The sequence below is a fragment of the Idiotropiscis lumnitzeri genome, chromosome 11 (genome assembly GCF_059441095.1).
Source record: "Idiotropiscis lumnitzeri isolate Australia: NSW breed Sydney's pygmy pipehorse chromosome 11, RoL_Ilum_1.0, whole genome shotgun sequence".
Classification (NCBI taxonomy): Eukaryota; Metazoa; Chordata; class Actinopteri; order Syngnathiformes; family Syngnathidae; genus Idiotropiscis; species Idiotropiscis lumnitzeri.
This window is the reverse complement of record NC_142401.1, coordinates 11,953,019-11,978,432: the sequence shown is the minus strand read 5'-3', so window position 1 is coordinate 11,978,432 and position 25,414 is coordinate 11,953,019. Positions and strand designations below refer to the sequence as shown.

The 25,414-nt window shown below is 39.7% G+C and overlaps 1 protein-coding gene and 1 long non-coding RNA gene across 2 annotated transcripts; one reads left to right on the top strand and one right to left on the bottom strand.

Moving 5' to 3' along the window:
- Nucleotides 1-6,918: 6,918 nt before the first annotated feature.
- On the top strand, nt 6,919-13,995 carry LOC148327474 (uncharacterized). Its single transcript, XR_015845727.1, has 4 exons — nt 6,919-6,975; nt 8,719-8,809; nt 12,634-12,687; nt 13,384-13,995. It is a non-coding gene; the product is annotated as an uncharacterized LOC148327474 (long non-coding RNA).
- On the bottom strand, nt 12,978-21,298 carry tmem88bl (transmembrane protein 88b-like). The gene is made up of 3 exons (XM_088307935.1): nt 20,950-21,298; nt 20,205-20,499; nt 12,978-13,706 (listed from the first exon to the last, which is right to left on the bottom strand). The coding sequence occupies exons 2-3, from the start codon at nt 20,496-20,498 to the stop codon at nt 13,479-13,481; spliced, it is 522 nt and encodes a 173-aa protein (XP_088164061.1). The 5' UTR covers nt 20,499; nt 20,950-21,298; the 3' UTR covers nt 12,978-13,478.
- Nucleotides 21,299-25,414: the final 4,116 nt, after the last annotated feature.

Below are 25,414 nucleotides of genomic sequence, written 5' to 3'. Positions count from 1 at the left end.
GCAGGCCATTGCCTGCGGTCGTTGTGTGATTCATTACGCGTCTCATGATAGAGCTACCGCAGTGTGCCGTTTAGAGTCGTTCATTTAATTGGCTTAGGCACGTTTTTCATACAAATACATGTGTTTACAGTAATTATAATATGTTGGGCGAACAAGAGCATGAACGAGATCAGAGAGCGGTTGTGACAGTCCGTAACGGAGCAGCGGGAGCGAAAACGAGATCAGGGAGCGGCCGTGACAGTCCTGGTATGGAGTAATGTTCCGACGCTGAGCTGTCGGAATGAGGTGTTCAAATAGTCCAGTCATTAAGTGAGCAGATGGGGAACAGGTGCGTGGCTGGTGAGGAACGAGTGCTGAGGGGAAACGCCCCACTCAGCTGACAAAAACAAACACACATGGCGTGGGGGAAGGAACGTGACAAAAACAATAACAAACACACCTGACATGACCGACACGGGTCATGACAGAACCTGAATTTAGTTATTTACTTTTTTATCGATTAATTTTAGGAGAATTTAGGGAAAAGTGGCGTCTTGAAAAAACGCCTGCTTTTAATTAGGAATGTGGCCACGCCCCCTTTTGCTCGTCAGTAAAGGGACCGATTTCAAACCCCAACGGAAATCATTGTACTTTCATTACTTATAACGTCCAAAAACGGTGATCAATTCGCGCCGAAATTCATCAGGACATCCCTACCAGCACCACTTGAATTAATCAAAAGGATAAACCTCTCCGTGTCTGATTTATATGAGAATGAGGGTCTGTGGAAGTGAGCAGAGCTACATAGATTTTGCCGTTAGGTCGTGGCACATTGCTTCTTAGCTGATCACGGTGAGGACACGTGGCATAAAACCACCAGTCAAGATATTTACAGAGACTGAAGTGGGAATGAGTAAAGGTGCACATTTATTTGGATGATGATTGGCCCAAGTTTTTCAACTTACAACACTCCATCCAATTTGAAACGTAACAGATGAAAAGATGTGTTCCAATGTGGCCGCACTCGGCAATGCAATCGGCCTCCTCACTGGAACTTTATGTTCACGAATCATTGACGCTCCCGAAGCGGCCCATGCAGACTAAAAGCACATGCTGCTCCACGATGCCCACCGTAAAAGACAGCCCAGTAAAAGTAAAGTAGTTGGATCTTTCCTTCAGTTTGGTGTTGGAAAAAAAAGAGTCTTATCTCAGTTTTTGTCTCACTTCTTGCACATGAGCCCGCAGACAGTGAAGAGGTGCATGCTGGGTAAGAGGAGGGATGTCCTGGCTAGCTGATGTAATGATAGCACTTCAAATGAGTGCTGGAGTCTGTTGACACACGGTTTTGGAAAAAAAAAAAAAAAATCTTGTTTGCATGCATGCCAGGCTGGCATGTCTGTGCTCACGTAGGAAATGTCTGGCAAGTTGAACCATCTTAAAGTCATTCTGAGGTTTCTCCAACTTTGTCAATCCATCCATTATTGATCCACTTATCCTCATGAGGGTCACAGGCAATAATTCAATGCATTTAGACGCCTTTTTTGTTGATTCTGCTCGAACTGTGCAGCAAGTGTGGAGACACTCGTTGTAAAACCTTTAGAAATGAGAACTGTAAAAGGAATGTTGTATTATGTGTATGCAGAAGAGCTACTAAATCATCAAATATTGTTTCTGCACAGCGTGCAGGATACGTCATTAATACATATTTGATCAACATCGCGTTGATGAGCTTGCTTCTGATGAGGAGTCACGCTAATTAATTTGACTCCAGATGAACATTCTGCCAGCTCTCTGCTTTTCTTTTGAACATGATTTGGTGTCGTAACAGCGCAGTGGTGTAACAAGATTCGATCGCAGAGCAGCAATCTATTTCATTTTGCGAGTAGTTGATAGGCTAGGCTTTAAATGTCAAGACAGACAATTTGTTTTAGAGGAAGCGAACCTGGTTTGGATATTGGTTGTAAAAAGTGGAAGAAGATGCAAGGGAAGCATCAGGCAGTTTTATCTGAATGGAGAAATAATTGCTAACATTCCTCATTCAAAGATGTGCAAATGTCATTCTGCGTCTTACCATTGCTTCCATATTTGGTCATAGGTAGAGATGTGCCCATGAATGTTGGTGGCGATTGGTTTTGGGTTTCTAACATGAAGCCATGTTAAGCTTTTGTACGCGCACATTAAACATTTTAGACGCACATTACCACCCAATATACTTCACACAAGACGCTGCACTTAAAAAAAAAATTAGCTAATTCCATTCTCACAGTGGGAAACCTAGCAAATAGTTCATCAGAAACATACACTAATGGAGAAATAACGTGATTATCATAGCAAATATATGCATTAGAAATACTTCTAGACTAAGATTAAAATAATAAAATTGGATGTAAAGTGAAGCGAAAAAATTGCAAGTATTTGCTGCCCGTCCCAAAAGGATTGTAAGTGCCTTTAATTGCCACTAGGTGGCATCAATACCATTTTTTACTATTAGACAAATATCATGGCCTGACTAAATGAAGCTCCTCCTCTCACTTCAACGTAGTTATTTGTCACCAAAATGCCAAAAGATGGTGCCAAAGCAAAAATTTGGACAGTTTTAGCGGGAGTGCAAAAACAGTCAATAGTGAGTTTTTCAGCTAGTAAAAGAGGGTTGATTCTACCCTCCAAATTGTTTGGTGTTAATAACCCCAAAACTGACGGTTCTGTTCAGCTTTCAGGAAATTCCCTTTAACCGAATGCTGTTATTATGTATATACTCCATGTTGTAGATTGTTTACATGCTGAGTGCTGGTGGCAAGGAAAACCCTCCAAGACAACTTTGAAGTGACAAACTCAGGAAAACAACTCACACACCACTTGACTTGACTTGACTGTTTATCCAGACGAGTACGGATGCAGCCAGATTTCGTAAAGTCTGTGTGTGTGTGTGTGTGTGTGTGTGTACGTGTTTGTAGACAGCTGTCTACTGCGTGTCCGGGCCTGTGGCATCACAGCCCTATTGCTAAGTTAGACAAGTGGAATTTTCCAATGAGGACAAGTTTGTTAAACTTTGTCTTCCTGTTTTCAGGGACACACGTACTGTATACGAACATAGTGTCTGTTTTTACACAGATGAGATGGATGTGTGCATGCATCTTGGTGATCTGCAAAAAAAAAAAAAAAAAGCTTGTCTTATGAGAGATGATTAGGAGTGATGCGAAAAATTATCCAGTTTTACTTATTAAAATGTATCTGAAAGTCGTTATTTATGGCAGGAATCACATTCTAGACCACAACAGCAATAAGTGAAATTCGCTATATTGAAATAACACATTTTACAGCATTTATGGCACTTAATTTTTTCATGGTCTTAAGAATCACTTAAAATGTTAGTTTAACAGCGAATAAATCCTTCAATGTCTTTACAGTTAACAAATGCCATGTTTTCCAAACTAACTCCTCGTCTCATAATATACTTCAATAATCGCGCCCATATTTGTACATTATAAAAAAAAATAACTCTGTCAACACTTTCTGTAGGTGTAAAAAGCAGGATTATAGCAGATGACATTTCATGTTTTTCAATAAAAATTGTGCTATAATACAGTACTTCCTATTTCGTTCTTTCAATTCTACTTTTTCAAACTAGTGGTCGAAGGTGGAATTACACGTAATATTAAAACAATGAAATGATTTTCTACCGAGGGGCAGCTTCTTGTTTTATTGTGTGCCACTGCCATGACATTTTTTCAATGTAAAATACAACCTTGGATATAGCAGACTCTCTTATAGTTTTTTTCATCTTTGACATTCATCTCAGAATCCTAAATTGACTATTGTGAGTCATTACAACTAAAATCTCAGTCCTGCTAATTTTCACTCATTTCACGCCTTTAACCAAGACTGAAAGATCAGCGCAAATGTAATATTTGCTGATTGTGATGGTTGTGTTCCCTTGGAGCTACAGCATTAGACAACTGTATGAGTTCATAATGATGAGTCATGTCTCTGCAAGTTCAATTCATATTAATAGTAAGCGAATGTAAAATTTATAGCTCGCCAGAGGGCAGAAAAAAAAACATTAACAGATCTTGAAGATGAACTAGATATGATATATGGATTCTTGCAAAACTTGCAAGTCAGTGATCATTTGCAAAAGATAAATACCAATGACTTTGCTAAGGCTACCTATCGTTTGAGGTTTTTGCCTCGTCGGTTTGCTTGAATTTAATTCCCTGGTTTCTTTCTAACGCAGTCCACTTTATTGTTTCTGTGTTTCTCAATTGTGACGGTCCCTCGGCATGTCATGTCCCGCTTCCGTTCTTTGATCCATGAATTTGGATTTGTTGGAATTTAATTTAGTATTTTGGTTTACATACATTTATATTATACTTCTAGGATCTTGTGACTCGTCTCTACCAGCTGATGTTCGATGAAGGCGTGACCCACCTGGCAATTCTGACAGTAGATCATGCCCTCCGCTGTCCGTTGGCCCCCTTCAGGAAGCGACTCTAGGTGGTAGAGAGCATGCATGCAGAATTGACAGGTGGGTCTCACCTTCATCGAACATCAGCTGCAGTTGGAAAAATGTTTCATGGAACGCTTGTAGAGTTATACCGACTGTTGCTGCTTTATTTCATATTCTGGATTCTGTCATTGTGACCTCCCCACCTTCTTCCTTACCCCCTCTGTGACCTTTTATAGCTGCTATTCTTCAACCCGTTCATTCTTATTCTGCACACCGCCACTGTGCTCAAGGATCACTTGAATATGTCGCCACCTCAGCTCCCCACAATGACAGTCGTCTGTGAGACGAGACGCCCGGCTGGCTCTCGTCCACTGATGAACGCAGTGTGGACGGAATGTAACAATTCATCTTCATGCTAAAAGTAAATACTAGCCTGTTTAACTCTTAAAACACTTCAAAAATGGGCTACCCCTTGAATGATGACAAGGTTCTTTATGAATTTTGTTGAATGGGGAAAGTGCAAACGTGGACAGCAATTTGCGAGTGGGGCAGTGGCATCTAAATGAAGTATTGAAGAGGCTTCAAGTGTACTCAAGGAAGAGTACTGTTACTTAAAAAGAATATGATTAAAGTCAAAGTCAAAGGTAGTCTAAAGTTGTAACCAAGTAGGTCTGCTCAGTGAAAAAAACTTAATTTACTGAGGATGGAAATGACTATTGAAGGATAAATTATTTGTCCGTTAGCCTCATAAGTGAGCTCGATAAACAGAATCGGATGGATGACGCTCATCATCACACAGAACAGACGACGAAAACAACAGCTGATATTATAAAAGAAGATTACTGGGACAGAGTTGGCCTTCTAGCCCTCGGTTGAATATGATTTTTGATTACGTTGAGTGTGTTATGGTCTGGATGACCTCCTAATGGGTTACTGTGCTATCCTAGCCTGAATGATGCAAGGATGTTGTAGAGGTTGGAAGCAGGGTTAATGAATAGCCTGGCTTGATTCCTTTTTTCAAGCGCTTGCCACAGTCGACAGGTTGTAATGAGCTAGAAGTGGAACATTGGAAATGGATTTTTGATGTGAGAAAATAGGATGGACCTTACGGTATCCCGCAACGAGGCCCGCTATTATGCCGTGAACTAAAGGGAAAGTAATGAGGCAGAAGCTGGAAAAGAAAGGGAAGATTATCTCTTAGTGGGAGCTCGCTTCTTCTCCTTCTTATCTCTGTGAGGTGAGAGGAGAGGCAGACTCAACACTTCCATGTCCACAGCTTAATTGGAAGATAAATGTACAGTGGTGGCCTGGAGGTGACACAATAATAATAAAGGAGGAAATAAGCCAACTAAACACAAACTGCATATTTTTGAGCCAATCCAATACAATTTTTGTTCATTGACTTGCCCAACTGACACAACATTGGCTACAACATTTTTTGTTGTTGTTTTGATATGGATTAATGGCATTTCCATTCATTTGAATAGGAACAATTATTTCAGAATACGAGCTGTTTTCATCACTGAAAAAATTCTGATGCTTGTGTCGATAATCTGTGCAGGAACGAGGTAGACATTGTTTTGGTATTTCCGCAGCTGCATGCAGCTGGGCACATTTTGAAATGGGCCTTTTGCGCCATTGTGGGCGTGAAGACCGCCAACTTGAATCACCTCCAACAGAAGCGGCTCCTCTCATTCGCATTGAAACGGATTTGCTGGAATCCATGCAAGAGGTCCAAACGTGCAAAGAACATTTATGAGGGACTGCAAGCAGACCTCCATGGGCGCATAATGTTAAGTTGCCCAGTGAGTGTCTGTATGTGACTGCATATCTAATGAATTCCAGTCCAATAAGTGTGTAAATTTCCCTTTACAATTCTTTTAATACATTTAATGGGATCATATCCAATAAAATATCATCATAAAGATGGTTTTCTGGGTTAAATGAGATCCAACAGTAACAAAGGAAACCAAATTTAGGTCCCTCTGTTAATTATTAACTATGCATGGGCAGAATGATCACATGACTCTTTTGTTGATTAATCGTGTCTTGGGGCAACCAAGGCAAATTGGAGTGTATCATTTGACTTGCAACCAGGAGACAAAATGTGGATGATGTAGTTTATTATAGAAAAAAAGCTCTATCTCTCTCTCTCTCTCTCTCTCTCTCTCTCTATATATATATATATATATATATATATATATATATATATATATATAATTCCCCGTGAATAATGTGTAATTTTCTAAAAAAAAAAACAAGCAAAACCCTAAATAAATAAAAAGATCCAAAGCTGTTTGCAGCACTTAAGCGCATTATGGCCATGTCGTTGGCTATTTGCATATTGTAGAGTCACCTAACGTTGGAACAAGTGTTTCTCCTCGCTTAGCATTGTGCGAGGCTGTGGAATGATAAATTCGATATGTCGGCTTTCCATGTAGATTACTAAGTGTAATTATTTTTCATGTCCACTAGATGGTGTCATTAGTGATTGTGTCTTTTCTTCTTCGACTATTTGGGCAGCAGAAACACATCACCACTTAGACGAGGTAAGTCAATTCGCTCCATATAATTAAAAATACCACATTTAAAAGCAGTTACAAACAAAAAGTTAAAGACATTTAAAATAAAGTTAAAGGAATACAAATTCCTAACAGAGCGTACTGTTCAAGAACAAAGTTTTGGAAAATGTGAGGATAAGTGTTTCAGATAATGGATGTGTGGATAGATTTTAAAAATGCCTTGAAAGACCTTTGTCATAGGTATGGAAAAACTTTAGAGGTGTGTTTTGAATCTTTACTCATATTAGTAACGCTGATGTTAAAAGATACCAGCAAATAGGGAGAAAATGCGGCATGGCTCAGTGTTGGAGTAGTCAGGAAATTATGATTGGAAAATTACGGCAATTCTGCTAAATTGCAAACCTGTAAACCTCGCAGCAGAATGCCGATAAGATGTTTCCACAGAAAGCAAAGGAATCCAGATGGGCTGATGCTGAAAGGAGCAATCGAAAAGATACTTTTCTCCCCATGGGAGAGCTAATTAGGAACAACGAGGCTGTAAATGGAAGGTAGAGAGGTGTAAAAGGCGACTTTGTCGTGACCATTACTAAACGCTTTCTAGTGTTTGTGTGTTTGTGTGCGTGCGTGTGTCTGTGTGTACGTGTATTACAGTACACTGGAGGCAAATGAATTATGAGCCGTAAATGGCTTATAGATTCAGTTTGAGTGCTTCATAAAGCAGCAGAGAACGAGCCCAGATGAGACAATGTTGTTATGAGGCAAGTCATATATTGTGCAGCCATCTTGAAATTAATGTTACTGTAGGAGCGATAATAACCAACACTCATTCAGGAATAGGAGCATTTGTTGTTGCAAATATGCGAATTTTTGATAAAAGTGACCTTTGGTTGTCATCTCGGTAGGCTTCAAATGGACGACTCGGCTCAGTGCCTCACCCAGAGGACATTTCAAACTATTACACAAATGAAGAACACCAAGTTGTTTGCAACATTTGTTTTGATAGAAAATGCTTTCAGGGTGACTGCGTGCTTTTCGACTGTATGCTAAATATGTCTGACCAATCACGAAAAGATACCGTTCATTGTAAACATCAGCGTGTGCATCAACAAGCATACATGATAGAAACATCTCTTCGTCAAATCGCAAGTTGGTAGATCTGCGAAAGGGAGGGCTGTGTCATTGTGGGAGTGGTCACAGCCAACTTCAATTGTGGCCAAACAAAGTGTCTCCTTTAATTCGCTTTAAATGTGGCGTGCTTGTTACGCTCAAGAGTCTCAACACGACAGAAACACATCTGCGCCATGAAGGGGGGACTTTGAGAACGTGAGCGCGGCCCCAGCTGTGCTGCCCAGTGGGATGATTTCATGATCCACTGGGTTTGACGCCCGCTGTTCATATACAGTATTTATATTTATGAATGAAATATTCCATGTGAGGCGAATTGTTGACCCTGCATCTGCATTTAGATGTTTTTTGAGCAGGCGTAAGCTTTAGATCAATGTTCAACCACCAAATTTCACTCTGCCAAGCGCATCTCCAAGACACACTCAAACCTGTCCAGCCTCGGTTGAGACCGAGCCGCCAAAGAAAATTGGCAAAATATGCGCAGCAAGTGTAAATTTCGATGAGCCTTTTATGCCACTTCCTACGTCTTATCCCAAACCCGACTGACATGGCACAAGCTAATTGGATGAGTATCTTTAAATGAACCATAAAAAGAGGAGCTACTCATTGCACTAATTAAAAGTCTTTTCTTCTCTACGCCTACAGTCTGCCCTGGAAGTGTTTCTCCTCAGAGAGCTGTGCCTCACTGGCTGCTGGTAATTATGCACTTGAGTGCTTCATCACCCACAGTTGTTTGGTGAGCAGAGGATGTGCAAATCACAGTTTGTTGTAACTATTATCCCGAGTCTTGAAAAGATTTTATTTGCTTGGCCACTCATGCGCAAAAATAGGTTTATATGAGAAACTTGTCAGGAATCATGCAAGTTGAGCAGTTAGGGACGGCTAAGATAATCTCACACACGCATGCACACAAAGTACACAAAATTTGACTGGTTTTCATTTGTTTGTCAAGGCCTTTTTGTCTTTCATTTCCTTGTCTAATCCAGATTAATTTGTTGACAGAGTATAATTGATATGGGATTGATTTACTTTGTTTCGACTGCATGCAGAAATGTGTCATCCTCACCCTGTTTACACTGTTTTAAAACATTTAAATAGAAATATTGCACATGGAACCTCAAAATTAATATATTGTACTTAAGGTGAAGTCATATGGCACATCTCTCACAATAAAAACAAAACAAACTACCAATATTATAGTATTTGTCTGGCCCTTTATGTCTTTTTATATACATATTTTGGAACGTGGAGGAAGTGGGAGCATTAAAAGGCAGAACTGTGAGGCAGATGTGACAACCACTAGTGTTGCCTAACTCCACAACAGTGTTTTTAAAACCTAGCCACATGACCCGGTGTGTTAAAAAGTAAAAATGGGGCGAGGAGGGTTGGCTTTGATTAACCGAGTTAAGCCTATTGAACGCGACATCTCCGATTAGCAGTAATTTAAGATAACTCAGAAAATACAGAAATGATTTGCCGGCTTTGTTCACATAACAAGAATCACACGAGTGGAGTCACTGTGGCCCATTGAACAATATTGTGACAATTTATTCACATATTATGCAGCGAACTCAGATTTGTTCCGCTTGCTAGCTTGTAAGTGGCCAAGAGCTCAAATCAACGACCGGCCTCTCCTCATATTAAAATTGTTCTTAACGAACATACTTGACACACTTTGGGCATCCAGAAGCATCCATTACCTCATTCACTTCATGTTGGAACATTGTTCTAATAAAAATGTGTGGGCTGCTAAATTGTCAGTGTGTTATTTAAAAGCTAGTTTTATATTTAGACATGCACAGCACTCAACTAGTTTGATGCATCACCGTACTAATGTTTCAATATTTTACCACAAAATAATTTTGATCAATGTTAAAGTGCTTTATGGAACATGTCAGGCATATTACGATGATAATAATATACATGGTCTCAGTACAATGCTGTAATTTCTCCCAATAATGTATTTGTCAATAAGTACAATGTTCAGGTGATTAAAGGGCCCATAAACATTGTCATGATAGACCTCGGCCATTTAACTCGTATTAGCTGGTTAACTCGCTTGCTCTGTGCATGCTTGTATAACGTTAACAATATTGGGATGCTTTGTCTTAGAGTCAGACACACAGTCTCCGTTTCGTGTCTGTATTGTCTGAGTTGAATACCAAGCCATTACTCATTTGAAATCAGTAGACTGTTTGCTCTCTTTTTTTTTTCTTTAAGAGAAAAGGTCACATCACAACATAAATACACCATAGTTTATTTTTATTGATCGGAGTACTCAACATGACAATTTGTGTGTGTTGTTTGGCACTAGGCACAAGGAATATGGCAAAAACAGTATTTTCCTTTCATGGTACTAAAATACGGAGTAGAATTTACAATCATATATTTTATTGCATCTGTACAATGAATTTTAAGTAAATCTGTTTCTGTTTCTATCTCCTAGACAACAATAATACAAAGCAAGGGCATACTGATGAAGAAGATGCTGAGCATGCATACATTAAAGCAAATGATTCGGCAGCAGAATGAGACAAAGCAATCTGATGATTAAATTCAACTTAAATACTTGGCAGCCACGGAATAGCCATTATACTGTCATATTGCCCACTTTTGTTTTCTAAGTGTGGTTTTACCGGCATAATTTTCATAGCCTCCCTCATACTGTTACATTCAAGGAACATGAAATTAAAAGCCCCTGCATTGCGGGCTCCAGGATTTGCGGTCACAGTGTTTCGTGAGTGTATTTTTTTGGATGGTTAAATATTTTGATCAACCTCAAAAACTCAATGGGTGCACTGTATTTCCACCTCTGACCACTAGAGGGCGGAATACTTATTTAGTATGAAAGTTTGAATTTTGAAAGAAGAAGAAAAGCAGACGGACTGTATTTCAGACCAGCCTAGTTTTTGTGAAAATTCAAAAATGCTATCCACTTTTACCCACAATTTGAAGCCTAGAGAAAGTAACATTTCATTTTATAACGTACAACTAAGGGCATGATTATTAAGTTTGTTAATTTGGAAAAACAGGATTTGTTTACTGTAAACACATAGAGGGATCTGTACAGTTTCTACAATTTTTTTTTCTTATCCATTGCTTTTGCTCTCCTTCAATATTATGTGTGAATAAATGTTTTACTGTGTGCCTTGAGGTACAAATTTACAAGACCATGCTGTATCCCAAAACTCTTGTATCTCAAATTATTTTTCTTTTGAATTGAGTGGAAATGCAATTAATACATCCAGTCCTTCCATAATATATTTTTTAAATTAAAAAAAATCAATTCACCACAATTGTACCATATAAAACACAGTAACATTTACTCTCTTCACAACCAGCAAACGCGAGGATTGAGGGTGCAAAGTGCGTGCATTATCTCAAATTATAAGATTTTATCTGAAGTTAAAAAAATGGTCTATCTCCTGCTCGTTTTGTAATCTTGTAAATCAAGGCAATCGTATACAAACGCATCATTAAATTAAATCCTGGTCAAACTGAATTAATTCCACTAGAAATCATCTTCCCCACAAAGAGATAATAGAGAATGTCACTAATTGTACAGGAAATATTTTACATAAAATTTAACACGCAAATGTTAAAACTAGTTAACTATTTCTAATACTTTAGTAAAATCAATACAATGACGAAGGCGTAATTTGGAGGTCAGCCAGATCATTGATGCGATTTATCTTTCCAACATTCAGAACTGTCATACATGTTTAAAAAGACATTAACCATTGTAAAATGTAAAAAGAATGAAATACTTTGCCTTAGCTCTATAAACAATCCACACTGCAGTCTTAATTTCAATGTGATACACCTCTGAACACCATCGGAATAAATATTACGTGAAGTCTCAAAAACATAAAAAAAAAATAAAATAAAATAAAACATTTCTCACATGTTGCCCCTTTCACGTACCGGAAGCTAAATTAGTTAACTGATTAGATACAAGTTGTGCAGTTTTACAACACTGCAATCTCCAACCACAGCAATAAAATCAATGCTAAACAATACGTGACTGCGTCAATCAAAACTTCTTGTCGAGTGTGTAAAGGTAGATGTAACCACTCAGTGTAGACCAGCGGTTATCAACACGGCGCACAAAGTCGCACCATGTCGCACGCAGACTTGTTCAAAAAATAGCTCACCAGTGATGACATTGTGATTTCCAAGGATTGTTGAGGAAGTCGTCATGTAAACATTTGGAAACATTTTTCTGTTTCCTAGCTTGTCAATGTTGATGATTATTATTATTGTGAGAAATAATTCACATGAACGGTGTCTTTGCACTGATGAATAATTACATATAATTTAAGTCATTTGAGCAAATTTGTTGCTTCAAAATTACTGGTCGACCTTTGAATTAACGAGTACCCAAGAAGTAGGCTACCTTTCAATTTAAAAAAGGTTGATGACTCCTGTTGCAGACCAGTGATTTCCCAACACTGTGCTGCAGCACATTAGGAAATTATCCAATTTCACTTTCAGTAATTGGCCCGACAATTACAAGTATTTACTACAAATAATGTGCCTTTGTTCATCCATGTTTTCCAGTGATTTATCAAGGCAAGCAGAACAGTTAATTGGACTTCCACTAAATGGCTGAAGGTACAATTAACCCGCATATCCTTCTGTTGCCATACATGCAGAATAATAGAATAAGATTGTGTTGAACATTGAGATGAGATTATCATTATTTCAATATACCTTGATGTAAGAGTGACTGGACTTGAGTTTTTCAAGTCTACTGTCAAACTAAACATGAAAAATGTTACAAGTGTATTAAAAACAAACCTAACTTTGCATTAAAGTCTGCTAGCCTAATGCTAACACATAATAGCAAATGCCACAGATGAGCTGAACAAATAGTATCATGCGGTGGTGATATAACGCTTCTAAAAATGACACAAGTGGTGCAGCAACACATGTAGCCAGACAATATAACAACACTCACAAGTATACATTATTTATCCTCTGCAAAAAAAGACAACAACTAATATTACTGCCGCTTACCGAGTTACTTACAATTGATGTGAAAGACTTGTTTGTTTCCGCTTCAATGTATTATACTGCCCCCGATGGCCAAGTCGTTCACACCAGGAGCCGTGACAATTTAATCATAATGCACAAACTGTCTTTATATTATATTTAATTCACTAACACAGTCTGATTTTATAAAGTAGCTGTTTTCCTTATTAAAAAATATTGTGAGCGATGTAATGGAACCTCTGTATATATATTTTCATGTTTATTGATTGGCGTGCCTTGAGTTTTCTACTCTAAAGAATATGCCTTGGCTCACAGGCAAACACCGCACTGGGCAGTATATGAGGTATTGTAAGAAAGCTTCCCTCGACTCAGCATGCCATGCCTTTTTATTCACCACCTTAATGCGGCAATCAGACCCAAGCGTGGACGCCGCCCACCCAGTCCCTCAGCCTCCCTCTGTAGCGTGCGCGACTGATTGGCTGAATGAGAAGCAGGAGTCGAAACCTTCGCAGCAGGCCGCAGAAGACCGCCGCCGCCACCACCACGAGCGGCGACATCATCACAAAGCCCAGGATGATGAGGGCCGAGCAGCTGTTGTCGTCAAGGTAATTGCAGATGGCCGACGAGCCGTCGAGGATCTGTGAGGACACGGGGAAGGGCGTGAGAGTGGAGGGGGGTCTGAGGAGACCCTCAACCTCAAATACTCAAAAAAAGCCATTTTGGCCATCTACCACAGATCTTGTTGTTTTGCTTGTATGTATAAAAGCTATTGTGTTTTGGATTTATGAAAGATGATGGCGATGAGCTGCTACAGGAAACAGAATTTTATTTCTGAATATAAAAATAACATTTTGAACTCTGGAAATGTCAAAATAGCATGCATTGTCTGAATCTTCCTCTCAAATAAGTGTCATTTTCTATTTGAGCCCTCAAATGAAAACCTTAATTCGTCACAATTTTATCTTGTGTGAAGTGTGCAGTCAGCTGACATTATGGAATTATTTTACTTAACAATGTAAAATATGTTGCATATTAGCAAAATAATAGCCAATTTGAATATTTATTTGACCCGATATTGTGATTTTTGCTCCTGAACTTAAGCGTACCACATTTGCATATAAGGTCTCTAGACACCTTAGTTTTCACACACAATTGTAAGATGTTATCCATCAAGGATCTTTGTTTTTAATATAGTTCAAGTGGGGCGTAGCATTAAATGTTCTGTTTGCTTCAGAAACTTTTCTTTCCTTGGATTTTTTTACCCACTGGGAGTCAAATGTATCGCACATGGAGTTATGGGCCGCATATTTAGAACCGGCAAAAAACAAAATGTTTTATTTTAATGTTTAAAATCACCATAAAATCTTTACAAATTGAATACTGAATATTTATTTTCCAAAGTCAACGAGATGACAGTGCCAAACGTGACCTGCAAGTTGCAGTTGGCTTTTGATATTTGCCTTACTGTAAGTGGATGCCTTTGTATTTATAAAGGAAAAATGCACTGTGAGCAGTGAAGTGCGACAAAACAAGTGTCTCAGAGTTGGCACCAATTCTCTAAGCTGTCAGTCAATGGCAGTGATGGGGAAGTCCACAAACACAAAGAGGGATCCTGCGAAAAATCCAGTTGCATGAGGCAGATATCAGCCCGTTAGTCTGTTTTTAAACTTTATGTCCAAAAGGCGGACATTTGTGAGGATCAAAAGGGTTAACATTTTCTTCTTTATACATGCACTATAGAAAACAATCTAGTTTAGAATTTCCAGCTCAACACATTATTTTTTAATTTTGGCAATCTGTACCGAAATTGCAAATTTCCTTATGTTAAGACGTTTAATAAGAAGCCTTTCCTTTGACCAAATCCCTAATATAAATTGGACAATAGTACTAGTTTTGGAAATATTTTTTAATATATGTAACGTGATTACGTTCTTGAACTCATAGACGTGTTGTAAACCTGCCACATTCCTCACTCTGCAGAAGCTGTGCGGCATTTGAGGAGTTATGGTTTATTGGAATAGATTGCTGTAATGCTTCATTGCAGAGCGAAGCTCATGAGCCATGGCTGCAAATTCACGTACAGATTAAAATCTATTTAATCCATCAATCAGATCATTGTTATTTAGTTATTTATTGCACTGCTCATGGCAGGAAAACCTTTGAAAAAGAGTTTCAGATGATGCTATAACACAGACATCGATCGTAAATATCAAAGAAGGCCAAAAATGTAAGGATTAAATTCCGGCTCCTGAAGATTTATAGCTGAATTGAGGTTTTCTGCGCCCACGTTGTATGACTTAGCGATTTGAATAGCTCACAGATTAGCCCTGAGCATCAAGGTGGCTGCAAACGGCGCATAAGGTCACTTGAAGTCGAGCCAACAATTAAAGCCACCACAACTCACAATTGCCGACTCATTTGCAAGCAGGCGGCTCTGATGATAATGACAATTCTTAATATTCTTGACATTTGCGGAACACCAAAACATTTTTCACCGTCAGCAATGGATTGTTCCTTTGGATTTGTGAAATGTCATAAAAAAAAACTCCATCCGCCTGATTGACTAGAGCTGGTTTATAAAATAAATCACGTTCTAATGAGAAGAAGAAAATGAACACACCTTTTAAAATGTCTATTGCGACTGCTAGCCATCCAGGTTATGGTAATTTGCCGCTAACAATGATAAAATTATTTCTCAGTTCTTTGGTACTTTTGGATTATTTATCCATAATTTCAAGCACCATTTATGATTTTCTACACATTTATGCATGCACATAAGAGGCCAGCTGGGGGTCAATTTGCAGTGCTCTTGCAGTTACTCTTGCATATAAGTCAATTGTGAAGGGTCGGATAAGCGGCTCGGATAATGGATGAATCCCGTCTGTTCATGCTTCTACACAGTAGGTGGTGACGATGTCTTGTATCGCTAATGGAATCCTGCCGTTTCACTTATAGAAGATTTCTGAATAGCTCCTTATGCACATTACCAATTATACAAGAATCTTTCTTCATATGGTCTAGGATTGCTATAATTTACAGGACATGAATTGTTGAGGTCCATGTGTCTGGTTAGGGAACGGGATACTTCGGATACGTGTGTATTGTGTTAACTTTTGTCATTGTTTGTTTCACTAGATGCATAAATAAGAAAAATGTGAATAAAAACATTGAATTAAAAAAAAAAAAAGCTACAATATGTTTATTATACTAATAAGGCTAAACTCGAGTACGCCATCACAGTTGCTAAGGGCTCAGATTGCAACCAATCATGGCTTAGCGTCAGCAAACAGGTGAGCCGTGATTGGTCGTTATCTGAGCCTGAGCAATTGTAAAGTCATTTTCAGTCGGCAGTAAGTGACAAAATGGCCGCCGACTGAGATGGCTAAAAACGTGTGGATTTTGCTGTTTAACTCGTATTCCACAAACACAAAATTAATCAGAATGCCATGTTTAGACCAGTGAAAATGCATAGAACATATTATAGAAAATACTTTTTGGGGTTGGCTTTCCCTTTAAATGTATGAATGTTAAGTACTTTGTACATTGTTCTGTCGCCAAGAGTCCTTTTCGTCTTTGAAATACAAGCAGCCTCTTCAGTGTTAAAAATCACATTTTCCTCCATAACATCACACGATTTGCTTTGTTTTTGTTCAGCGTCAAATTTGGACTTTTGTGTCTATTGGCACACTACGGTAATTTCTAATTGTCAGGTTCTAATTGCAATATGTCCCAGACACATACAAATGGTGAAACTATTCCTTGATTTGGTATGCAGCTTGTCAGTCGGGAGTGATGATGGGTAGCCAGACCAGATGAGAGCCTCTGATTTAGAATGTTCAATGAATCTGAAGTGGAACTATTTGGAATGTGGGAGCAAGGCACTTTTAAATCCTCTTCCGAACTGTGAGGCAGACACTGTGCTGCCCTTCAGACTACTATTTGCGATGCAATCGATTCACAGTTGTTAGTGCTTTCTTGTTAGACAGGTTGATATTCCGGAAGTGTGATTGGCTTGGAATTGCACTGTGATTTTTTTATGCATTCACTTGATTATTTTGAGCAGACTATTTAATTGCTTTGCTTGTGTTTGTTGTCCACACTGCCATGCTCGAGTGAAATATATATCTGCAGTGTTTGCGTGCGGGGCGTGTTGGCTTATTGAAGGACATAGCTGTAGATCTTTATAGGAAGATGTGACAGCAAGACCCATGCAGAATTAAATTAGCTGTTCCCTCGGGGTTCGGTATGCTTCATATTTTATCCGTGGTAGCTGCTTACTTACAGTGTTTGCTTACAGATGCAACGTGTAGTTACTACACTGTAGTAATTTAACATCAAACAAAAAGACTAAAAATAATCCACTTGTGATTAAGTGAGGTGTTTGACATTGGCATGGCAACAACAAATCACCTACTTCAGGTACCTATTCTACGGGTTGACTTGCCCGGAAAGTAGACCCATCCAAGAGTATAAGATTGTATTCAAGAGTATGAACGCAAAGGACTCCTGTTGAGTTTGCTTCTTACCATGCCCCACTCTGCCCAAAAATATAGTAACCTAATGCAAATCACATTTTAGTTTGGTTGCAATGAGTTATGACACCAACGACTTTAATTTCCCACTAAGAAATTGTTTTCCATATGAAGATAAAGAAAATGAACCAAGTGGAAGGCAATCAAGAAATAAATTAAATAAATTGCGCAGAACATTACCAGAGACACGGGCTCTATTTGTGTGTCCAGCGCGGCACGCTGTTGAACTCTGCATGGAGGCGGGTAAGACCTCGTGTTGGTATTTTTGAAAGATATGAGGAAACGACGCAGGGAGGCACATTATGAAAATGAACAGCTTGTACCGTTACAGCTGTGAATAAAACCAACTTGATTCACTGGCAATCAAAGCTGCTCCTCTTATCGTCTTAAAATGAAGCATGCAAGAAGTGCACCAATCTTCCTTGACGGAACCAAAGAAGGAACTGAATTGCTTGTGTCCGGTGGCAGGGTGAACCACGCCAAATGTGTTTAGAAGGAACCGCAAGCAGTTCTCCGTGGGCGGATGATGTAACACTGGCTAGATCAGTGGTGTCAAACATACGGCACGTGGGCCGGATCGGGCCCATAAAGAGTTTTAATCCGGTCCGCGAGAAGATTTGGTAAAGTATAAAAATCGTTTTGGTTTATTGGGGGAAAACAACAAAAAAAAAAAAAACAGTACAACATAATGTGTTAAATATTACTTATTCAACTACTAGTAACACAAAGAGAGCATGCAAATAGCGATCATCTTCGTAATATTGATGCCAATTGTTTTATGTGACAGATCATGATTTTACTGGTGGCTCCTGAGCTAAAATGAGTTTGACATCTCTGGGCTGGAGTGATCGCAGAACTGTGAAGAGGGCACTTGGAGTCCGCCATAGGTTCAAAGGTTTGATGCACACAGTGGTCATATTTATGAATGAAATATGATAACATGCATCACAGTCAGATTCTGTCTGCCTACTACTTTATCAAATCCACCAAATTAAAACACTACTTAGACCTGCTTTACCTGTTCTAATGATTAGTCTACTTTCAACCATCAAATTGTCAGGCACACTTGTGGCATGTCAAAGAAAATGCTCTCAGTACGCCACAACACACACGGTGTGCAGAGATTAACCAAATTCCCGACACATTCTTGTGGACATTCTCATTCATCCAGCTCGTTTCTTTCTCAGGATATTGACTCATTCACAAATAAGACTGCTCCATTTGTCTTATAAGATGTCTCCCCTCTCATCTGAGAAGGCTTCATCATGTCAAGCAACAAGGCTTAGAATGGGCAGATATTCACAAGAAACTTAATGATTTGGCCTCGGACACACAACAAGAACACGCCATGACTGCAGAAGTAGCCCCAAACCTTTTTACAAGTGAATGGAATATTAATGAGGGATTTTCCACCCAATGACTTATTGACCGCCAGAGGCCTCTCTGCCAGGCATCTTAAAGATGATTGTTTGCATCCCAAAATACTGATACCACTCCCAGCGGTGGAGCACACCTCCAACTTGGAGCAAAAATGGTTGGGTTTTTCCACACCAACTCAAGCTGGTCTGTCTTAACCAAGCCTTGTTGGATGAACTGATTAAGCCTTCTCGGATGGGAGGTGAATCATCTTCTAAAATAAACAAAGCAGTCAAACAACCGCAGTGAGGCTTGTACCTGCATGAAAAGATGAGCCAGTTTTTATGCTCGAGCATAGTATAAGGAAATAGAGCCCATAGTGTCCGTTCATATATTATAAAAACAACACGTAGACAGAAAACAATACTCACAAGCATATGTTCTTTATCCACTGAGAAGAATGACTAATTATTACTATGGCTTACCAAGCCGCTGTGAAGCTCATTTATGTATCGCTGTTTGACTGTGTTATACTGCCCCCAAGTGGCCGGAAGCAATGTCACAATGACAATTGAAGTAAAGCAAAAAATCGGGCTAAAACTGCTTCTTTACAGCTCATGTGTGCTTTTTGGAAGTACAATATTATAAAATGACTTTCTCATTATACGACGCATTGCAATTTTTTCTTTGGTTGGAGGCTCGAAAGTATTGAAGGGGAAGTCAACCCAAACATTTTCTTTTCAAGAATATGTTCAATGCAGGCCCACTAGTCATAACATGGATTCTTGATTAATATTCCGTTCCACCTGTTTTTTGTACATCTTGTAGGGCGGCCATTTTGCTTCTTGCAAGTGAAAATGACATTGAAGTTGCTCAAGGCCCAGCTCACAACCAATCATGGCTCAGCTTCAGAAAACAGGTGAGCCCTGAGCAACTGTGATGTCATTTTCAATCGACAGAAGTCACAAAATGGCCGCCCCCTGAGATGGCTAAAAACGTGTGAATATTGCTGCTGAATTCATAGTCCAAAAAGGCAATATTAATCAGAATGCCATTTTCAGACTAGTGAAGGAGCATAAAACATTTTATTGCAAATATCTTTTTTTGGGGGGGAGGGGTATAGTTGACTTCCCCTTTAATGGCATTTTCATTACCTTCAATAAGAATAAGACTAATTGAGAAATGCATCCCAAGGCACCACTGTAGTGAAGTTCTGGCCATAGTGCCTATATGTTGGAATCAACTCACCCTAGAATGGCACAGGAATCCAACGTAGAGCAGCGCCATTGCTGGCAACAGCACCAAGGAAAAGACCAGTGTCAGGAGCAGAGTACCTGTCAGGAGCACACACACATTCCAAAGGACCAGAGCCGCCCCGCAGACCACACAGCCCACCCCGCCCCTCCGAGTGCCCCACGCGGCACCCCCACTGTGGGCCATGGGAGGGGGCAGCATCTTCACTCGTTCACCCAACCACAACTCTTCCTCCTTCTCCTCCTCGACGGAGCCTCCATCATCCAGGTCAACATCCGTGCCACACATCCTGAGAGGAAAATGTAGTCACATATAGGGGAGTTGGGCAATATGCACAAGCCCCATGTTGGCTTTTTTTGGGAAGGGGTGTGGGGGGGCTTTAATTGGCAAGTAAAACTCATAGATCCCCTCTCCAACTCATTAGTGATGGTCAGAAAGTCATTAGGCTAAATGCAAATGCTTTAACACGCACGCGCAAGCGCGCGCAGACACACACGCATAAGCACGCCCATCCTATTGATCAAATCTTTGTCGCTTCAGCTTGACCGTTGGCATAAATAATCAATTTCAATCTTAAACGTGCAGAACATGTAAAACCTGCGGGAGAAATTAAACGCTCATTAAAACATTCATGCATGTAGCGCTTAATTCTCACTCACTTTATAACCCTTGCGTGACATGTCCTCTCACTATTTATACAATAAGGTGTAGACGTAATGAAGTAGTAAATACTGCTTACCTGCAAGTGTGCTCCAATTCCAGTGAGTTCAATCGCTGCAGTTGAAGTCTTGAGGGTGTGATAAGCGCAGAGTTGCTGGTTTTTACGCACAAGAGAAACAAATAAGATTTGGAGAGACAATATTTCTTTATGACGTGCTCGAGCAAAATCAGATGCGAGTTTAGGCGACGCTGAGCACGAAGAAGACACTTTGGGCACGAGGCGCGCGCGACCCTAGCCCGCGTGAACGAGCACGACACGCACGCTCACATGTATTTTTTTCCCCCTAACAAGGATGATTAATTTAATGGCGAAATATTTTGCTTAATCTATTTAACCATTTAGTTCCATCTGAATGAGGGTCTTTTATTATTTTCCCCCAACCCCTTCTCTTATTTTTGCTTGTTTGAACATGCAGGCATTTATGTGACTATGCTAATGGTGGTTATAATGATAGGAGGAGGTGGTTAATACATCAACAACTGAGGTCTTTAATGCTCTGTTTGTAAATACAAGTAGGCAATATGCAACTTCTTTACAAATGTCACAATAATTTACAGTGTAATGAAACTGCCAGAAAATGAATCTCGTCCAAAGTATGCGGTACCAACTCGCAAAATCCACCCTGACCTGTAAATGTTTAGCCTCTGGAGTGTCCATCCAGTGTGAAATTACACAAACAAGTTAATATTTTGTCGGCAGTCAATTTCGCAAAATTAGTCTAAAACCGTCCTGAAAGTTGCCAAAATGTAACGTTAGTGTTCGCCTAATTTACATAATATTGGCTGGGCGAAAGATGGCCCAGTGTGTTGAGAGCAAGTATCTGCTCAACTGGTGGCAACCGCCTCATCATGTTAACAAAAGCTCCACTTTGGAAGGCGGGCAAGATGAGTGTTGTCGTATTTGAGGAAAGACCAGCCCTTCAAAACAGGTTCATTTCAGAAAAATAGGCTTATAAATGTGTTATAATTCTTGATGCAGAAATTATCTTCATGTATGTTATTAATGGGCATGAGTGTTTAATGAAGTAATGCTTCATTAGTGGTGTTAACACTCCAAAATCCCCTTTTAATGTCAAGCGTCCATAAAAATGGATGTTTTGAGTTCCTTTTATTAAATTCTCCATAGACTGTTGTGTCCTCAAGTGGTTGTGGCGAGTGTTACACTGGCAAGGAGCAGCCGAGCAGAAGACCCGATCAGCCACAGTCTGTAGATTGATCATATTTTTGGAAGGGAGGTTGTGTGGATGAGGTGAAAGCGGAGAGCATTGCCATAGATGAGTTCACTGTAAGATTTTGTTTTCAACCTCATGGGGTAATGGGAAGCCATTGAAGTGAGTGCAAAGCGAGAGGGGCCACATGTTTTTGTTTTTGCTGCCTGGTCAGGATCCGCACAGCGGTGTTCCATATTTGGAGTTCTCGGGGCTTTGCAGCTTCGAGCGGAACATATAGCGTTCTTCCGACGAGGTACAATGTGAAAGTCGACTGGTGCTGTGCAGACGCTTCAGTAGGATATTGTGGTCCAATTGTGGTCCAATTCTGCGGTTAGGAGGAACAGTAATGATGGAGAACCAGCATCTGCCGCCATCAGCAGGTCATTTGTCACCCGACCAGAGCGGTTTCCGTGCTGCGGGCTCAGCGGAAACCAAACTAAAACTTTTCAAAGAGGTTTTGCACTTGTTCTTGAAGATGTGTGACGGCAACTTTTTCCAGAACTTTTGAAAGAAATAGGAGACTTGCTGTGTGTTTGTAGTTGGCACGGACCTCTGGATCCTGAGTGGGTTTCTCTTCAAAAGAGGTCAGATGCCATCGACTTAAAAGATGGATGAGGCATGTCTTCCATGAAAGGAGGGAATCACAACTTACAGAGCATGTTAAGTGAATTCAGAGATTTGCCTTTAAACACATTTTACAATTGTAAAGACAACTAAAAACAACGGGAAAGTACAAAGAATATCTTAGAAGGACAATTGTGGCTATACAAAATTTGAGAAAACCGATTTAAATGTAGCTTCCAAAATGATCAGTTCATACAATTGTAATGTTGTCAACATCAGATGAAAAGAAAATGTGCACGCAAACCTTTTTCCTATTCTTAGGGGGTGATCCAGTGAGCTCTCCCTCAGGTGCAGGGGATTAAGTATCACAGGGTCTTGTTCAACGAGTCAGGGAAGCATACGGCGTGAGATCGACAGAGGGATCATTGCAGGTTAGAAGCAGCTGAAATGGGTTTCTCCCTCAGAGATACTGCAAAGAGCTTCAAGTTGACATTTTGAGTGACACTGGCATTGACGAGTCATTTAAGTGGACGAAGCGGTCGTGGAAGGTGATGAAGATCTCTTATTGTTCTTTACTACGTATTAACAGTTGATGCCAAGCACAAGTCTACGGTGGTGTGCAGGGCAGACGATTGGCACACCTTCTATTTCCTAAAAATTAAATTAGAGGTACAAGATGGGGCCATAGAGGACTAAAATCTTTCACATATCATATCACTCATTCTTAAAGAGGAAGTCAACCCCCCAAAAATCGTTGCAAGAATGTATTCCATGCAGCCCCACTAGTCGAAACACGGCATTCTGATTATTATCCACCAATTTTTTTTTAGCTATCTCACAGGTATAACGAACAATCATGGCTCACCTGTTTTCTGAAGTTGAGACATGATTGCTCGTTATCTGAGCCCTGACCAAATGCGATGACACTTTTAGTCGACGAACGTGACAAAATGCGCGCCCCCCCCCGAGATTGCTAGAATCGGGTGTATTTTTATGCTTAAATCATGTTCCACAAACACAATATTAATCAGAATGCCACGTTTAGACTAGTGAAGGCACATAGAACATATTATTGAAAAGAAGATTTTTGGATTGACTTCCCCTTTAAGTTATATGACAAAATGTGTTTGTTTGTTTTTTCAAATGATAATTCTTCTTTTAAGCAAAGAAGTAGAAACAGTATATATGAATTTGTGTTTCTACTCAAGTACCAAGTGTGACTACTTTTGACACTTCTCTTATGAGGGCCCACCGGACACCTCCCTGATGTGTTCTGGGCATTTCCAGGAGGGCTAAGGTTATCTGTTTTGTTCTTGCGTTTACAACAACCACAATTAAATTGGACCTGGTATCGACCTGGTATTGGACCTGCTAAAATTGCACTCCGGTGACCTCCCCAAAAAGCCCGATAAACCTTTTCTCCTTGCCAGTTTAATAAACAATTGTCACGCCACAGAAAATATAGTACCACCGGCCTCATTGTGGGACTGCAGCATTTGTGGGGGAAAGCAGATTCATCCCTTCCAAAAATGCTGCTACCAACGTTGGCCGAATACACTTAGTAATAACACCTTAATAACATGTTTAAATGGACCAAAAAAAAATACACCTCCTAGCAAAGGTCATTTTAATCCAAGATTTCCCCTTTATTTTATTACATTACATTATAGCATAAGCCTGCCAAAGAAAAAATATATCTCAAGGATTACCGTTGCCTTGACGCACTCCAAGCTAACACCATTCAGAACCACAAAATATCCCGCCTAGTCTCAGGTTTTGATACAATTACCTGTGACGTGTGCATCAATGTCTGTCAGCTTTGTGGCCGTGAGATAAGGATGCGATCAATTTGTCGTGCAATACAGACCCCCCTGGTCGGTCTGTTGCTGCTCAAATGGAATTACATTGAAGAAAGAGGGAAAGATAACCGGAACAGAGTTGACGAGAAATGGAAAAGAAGATCCGGGAATAGATGGCGGTGACTGATTGAGGTCTTCAAGCAAAGATTAGGCGATCATGTGGCGCGCCGTGTTTGAAGAAAAGCTGTCTAACTGCTCTGCGTGGTGACCCATACAAGTAACCATTTTGAATGTCATACAGTAAACCTGGCTCTTCAGAACATCAGCACTTCCTATTCATCCAAAATAACATAATTTAAGCAATTATGCAAAACTCAATTATTCATTTCAAAGAACTGTTGAACATATCGCAGAAAGTCTGAGTCTGTCACCAAAACACTTGATCATTGCATAGCATGCACAGTGCAGCTCTTCGTATTACCGCCCTAACGACATATGGCACATAAAATTTTAATTCCTGCCCTCATCTTGATCATACTTTCTATTCTACTCAGACTGTCTCCTCCTACAAACACTCATATCTTGCATCATCAAGTTGAGACGAATAGAAATTCCATTAGTATGTTAGGGCATCAACAACAACCAAAAAATGTAATGTGTTATTGATAAGGAAAATAGCACTCGAAAATGTACGTTAGCCACAATTGATACACTGTAAAGAAACAGTTTGTGGATCATGATGTATTAATTTTGGACACAATCAAAGAAGAGTTTCACAACTATTGTAAGTGACTCAGTAAGCTCCGGTAATATATAGTATATAATATAGTTATTTTTGCAGAGGATAAAGAATATAATCTAAGTCTTGATTTATTGTCTGTTTGCATGTGTTGCCACCTCGATTTTGTTG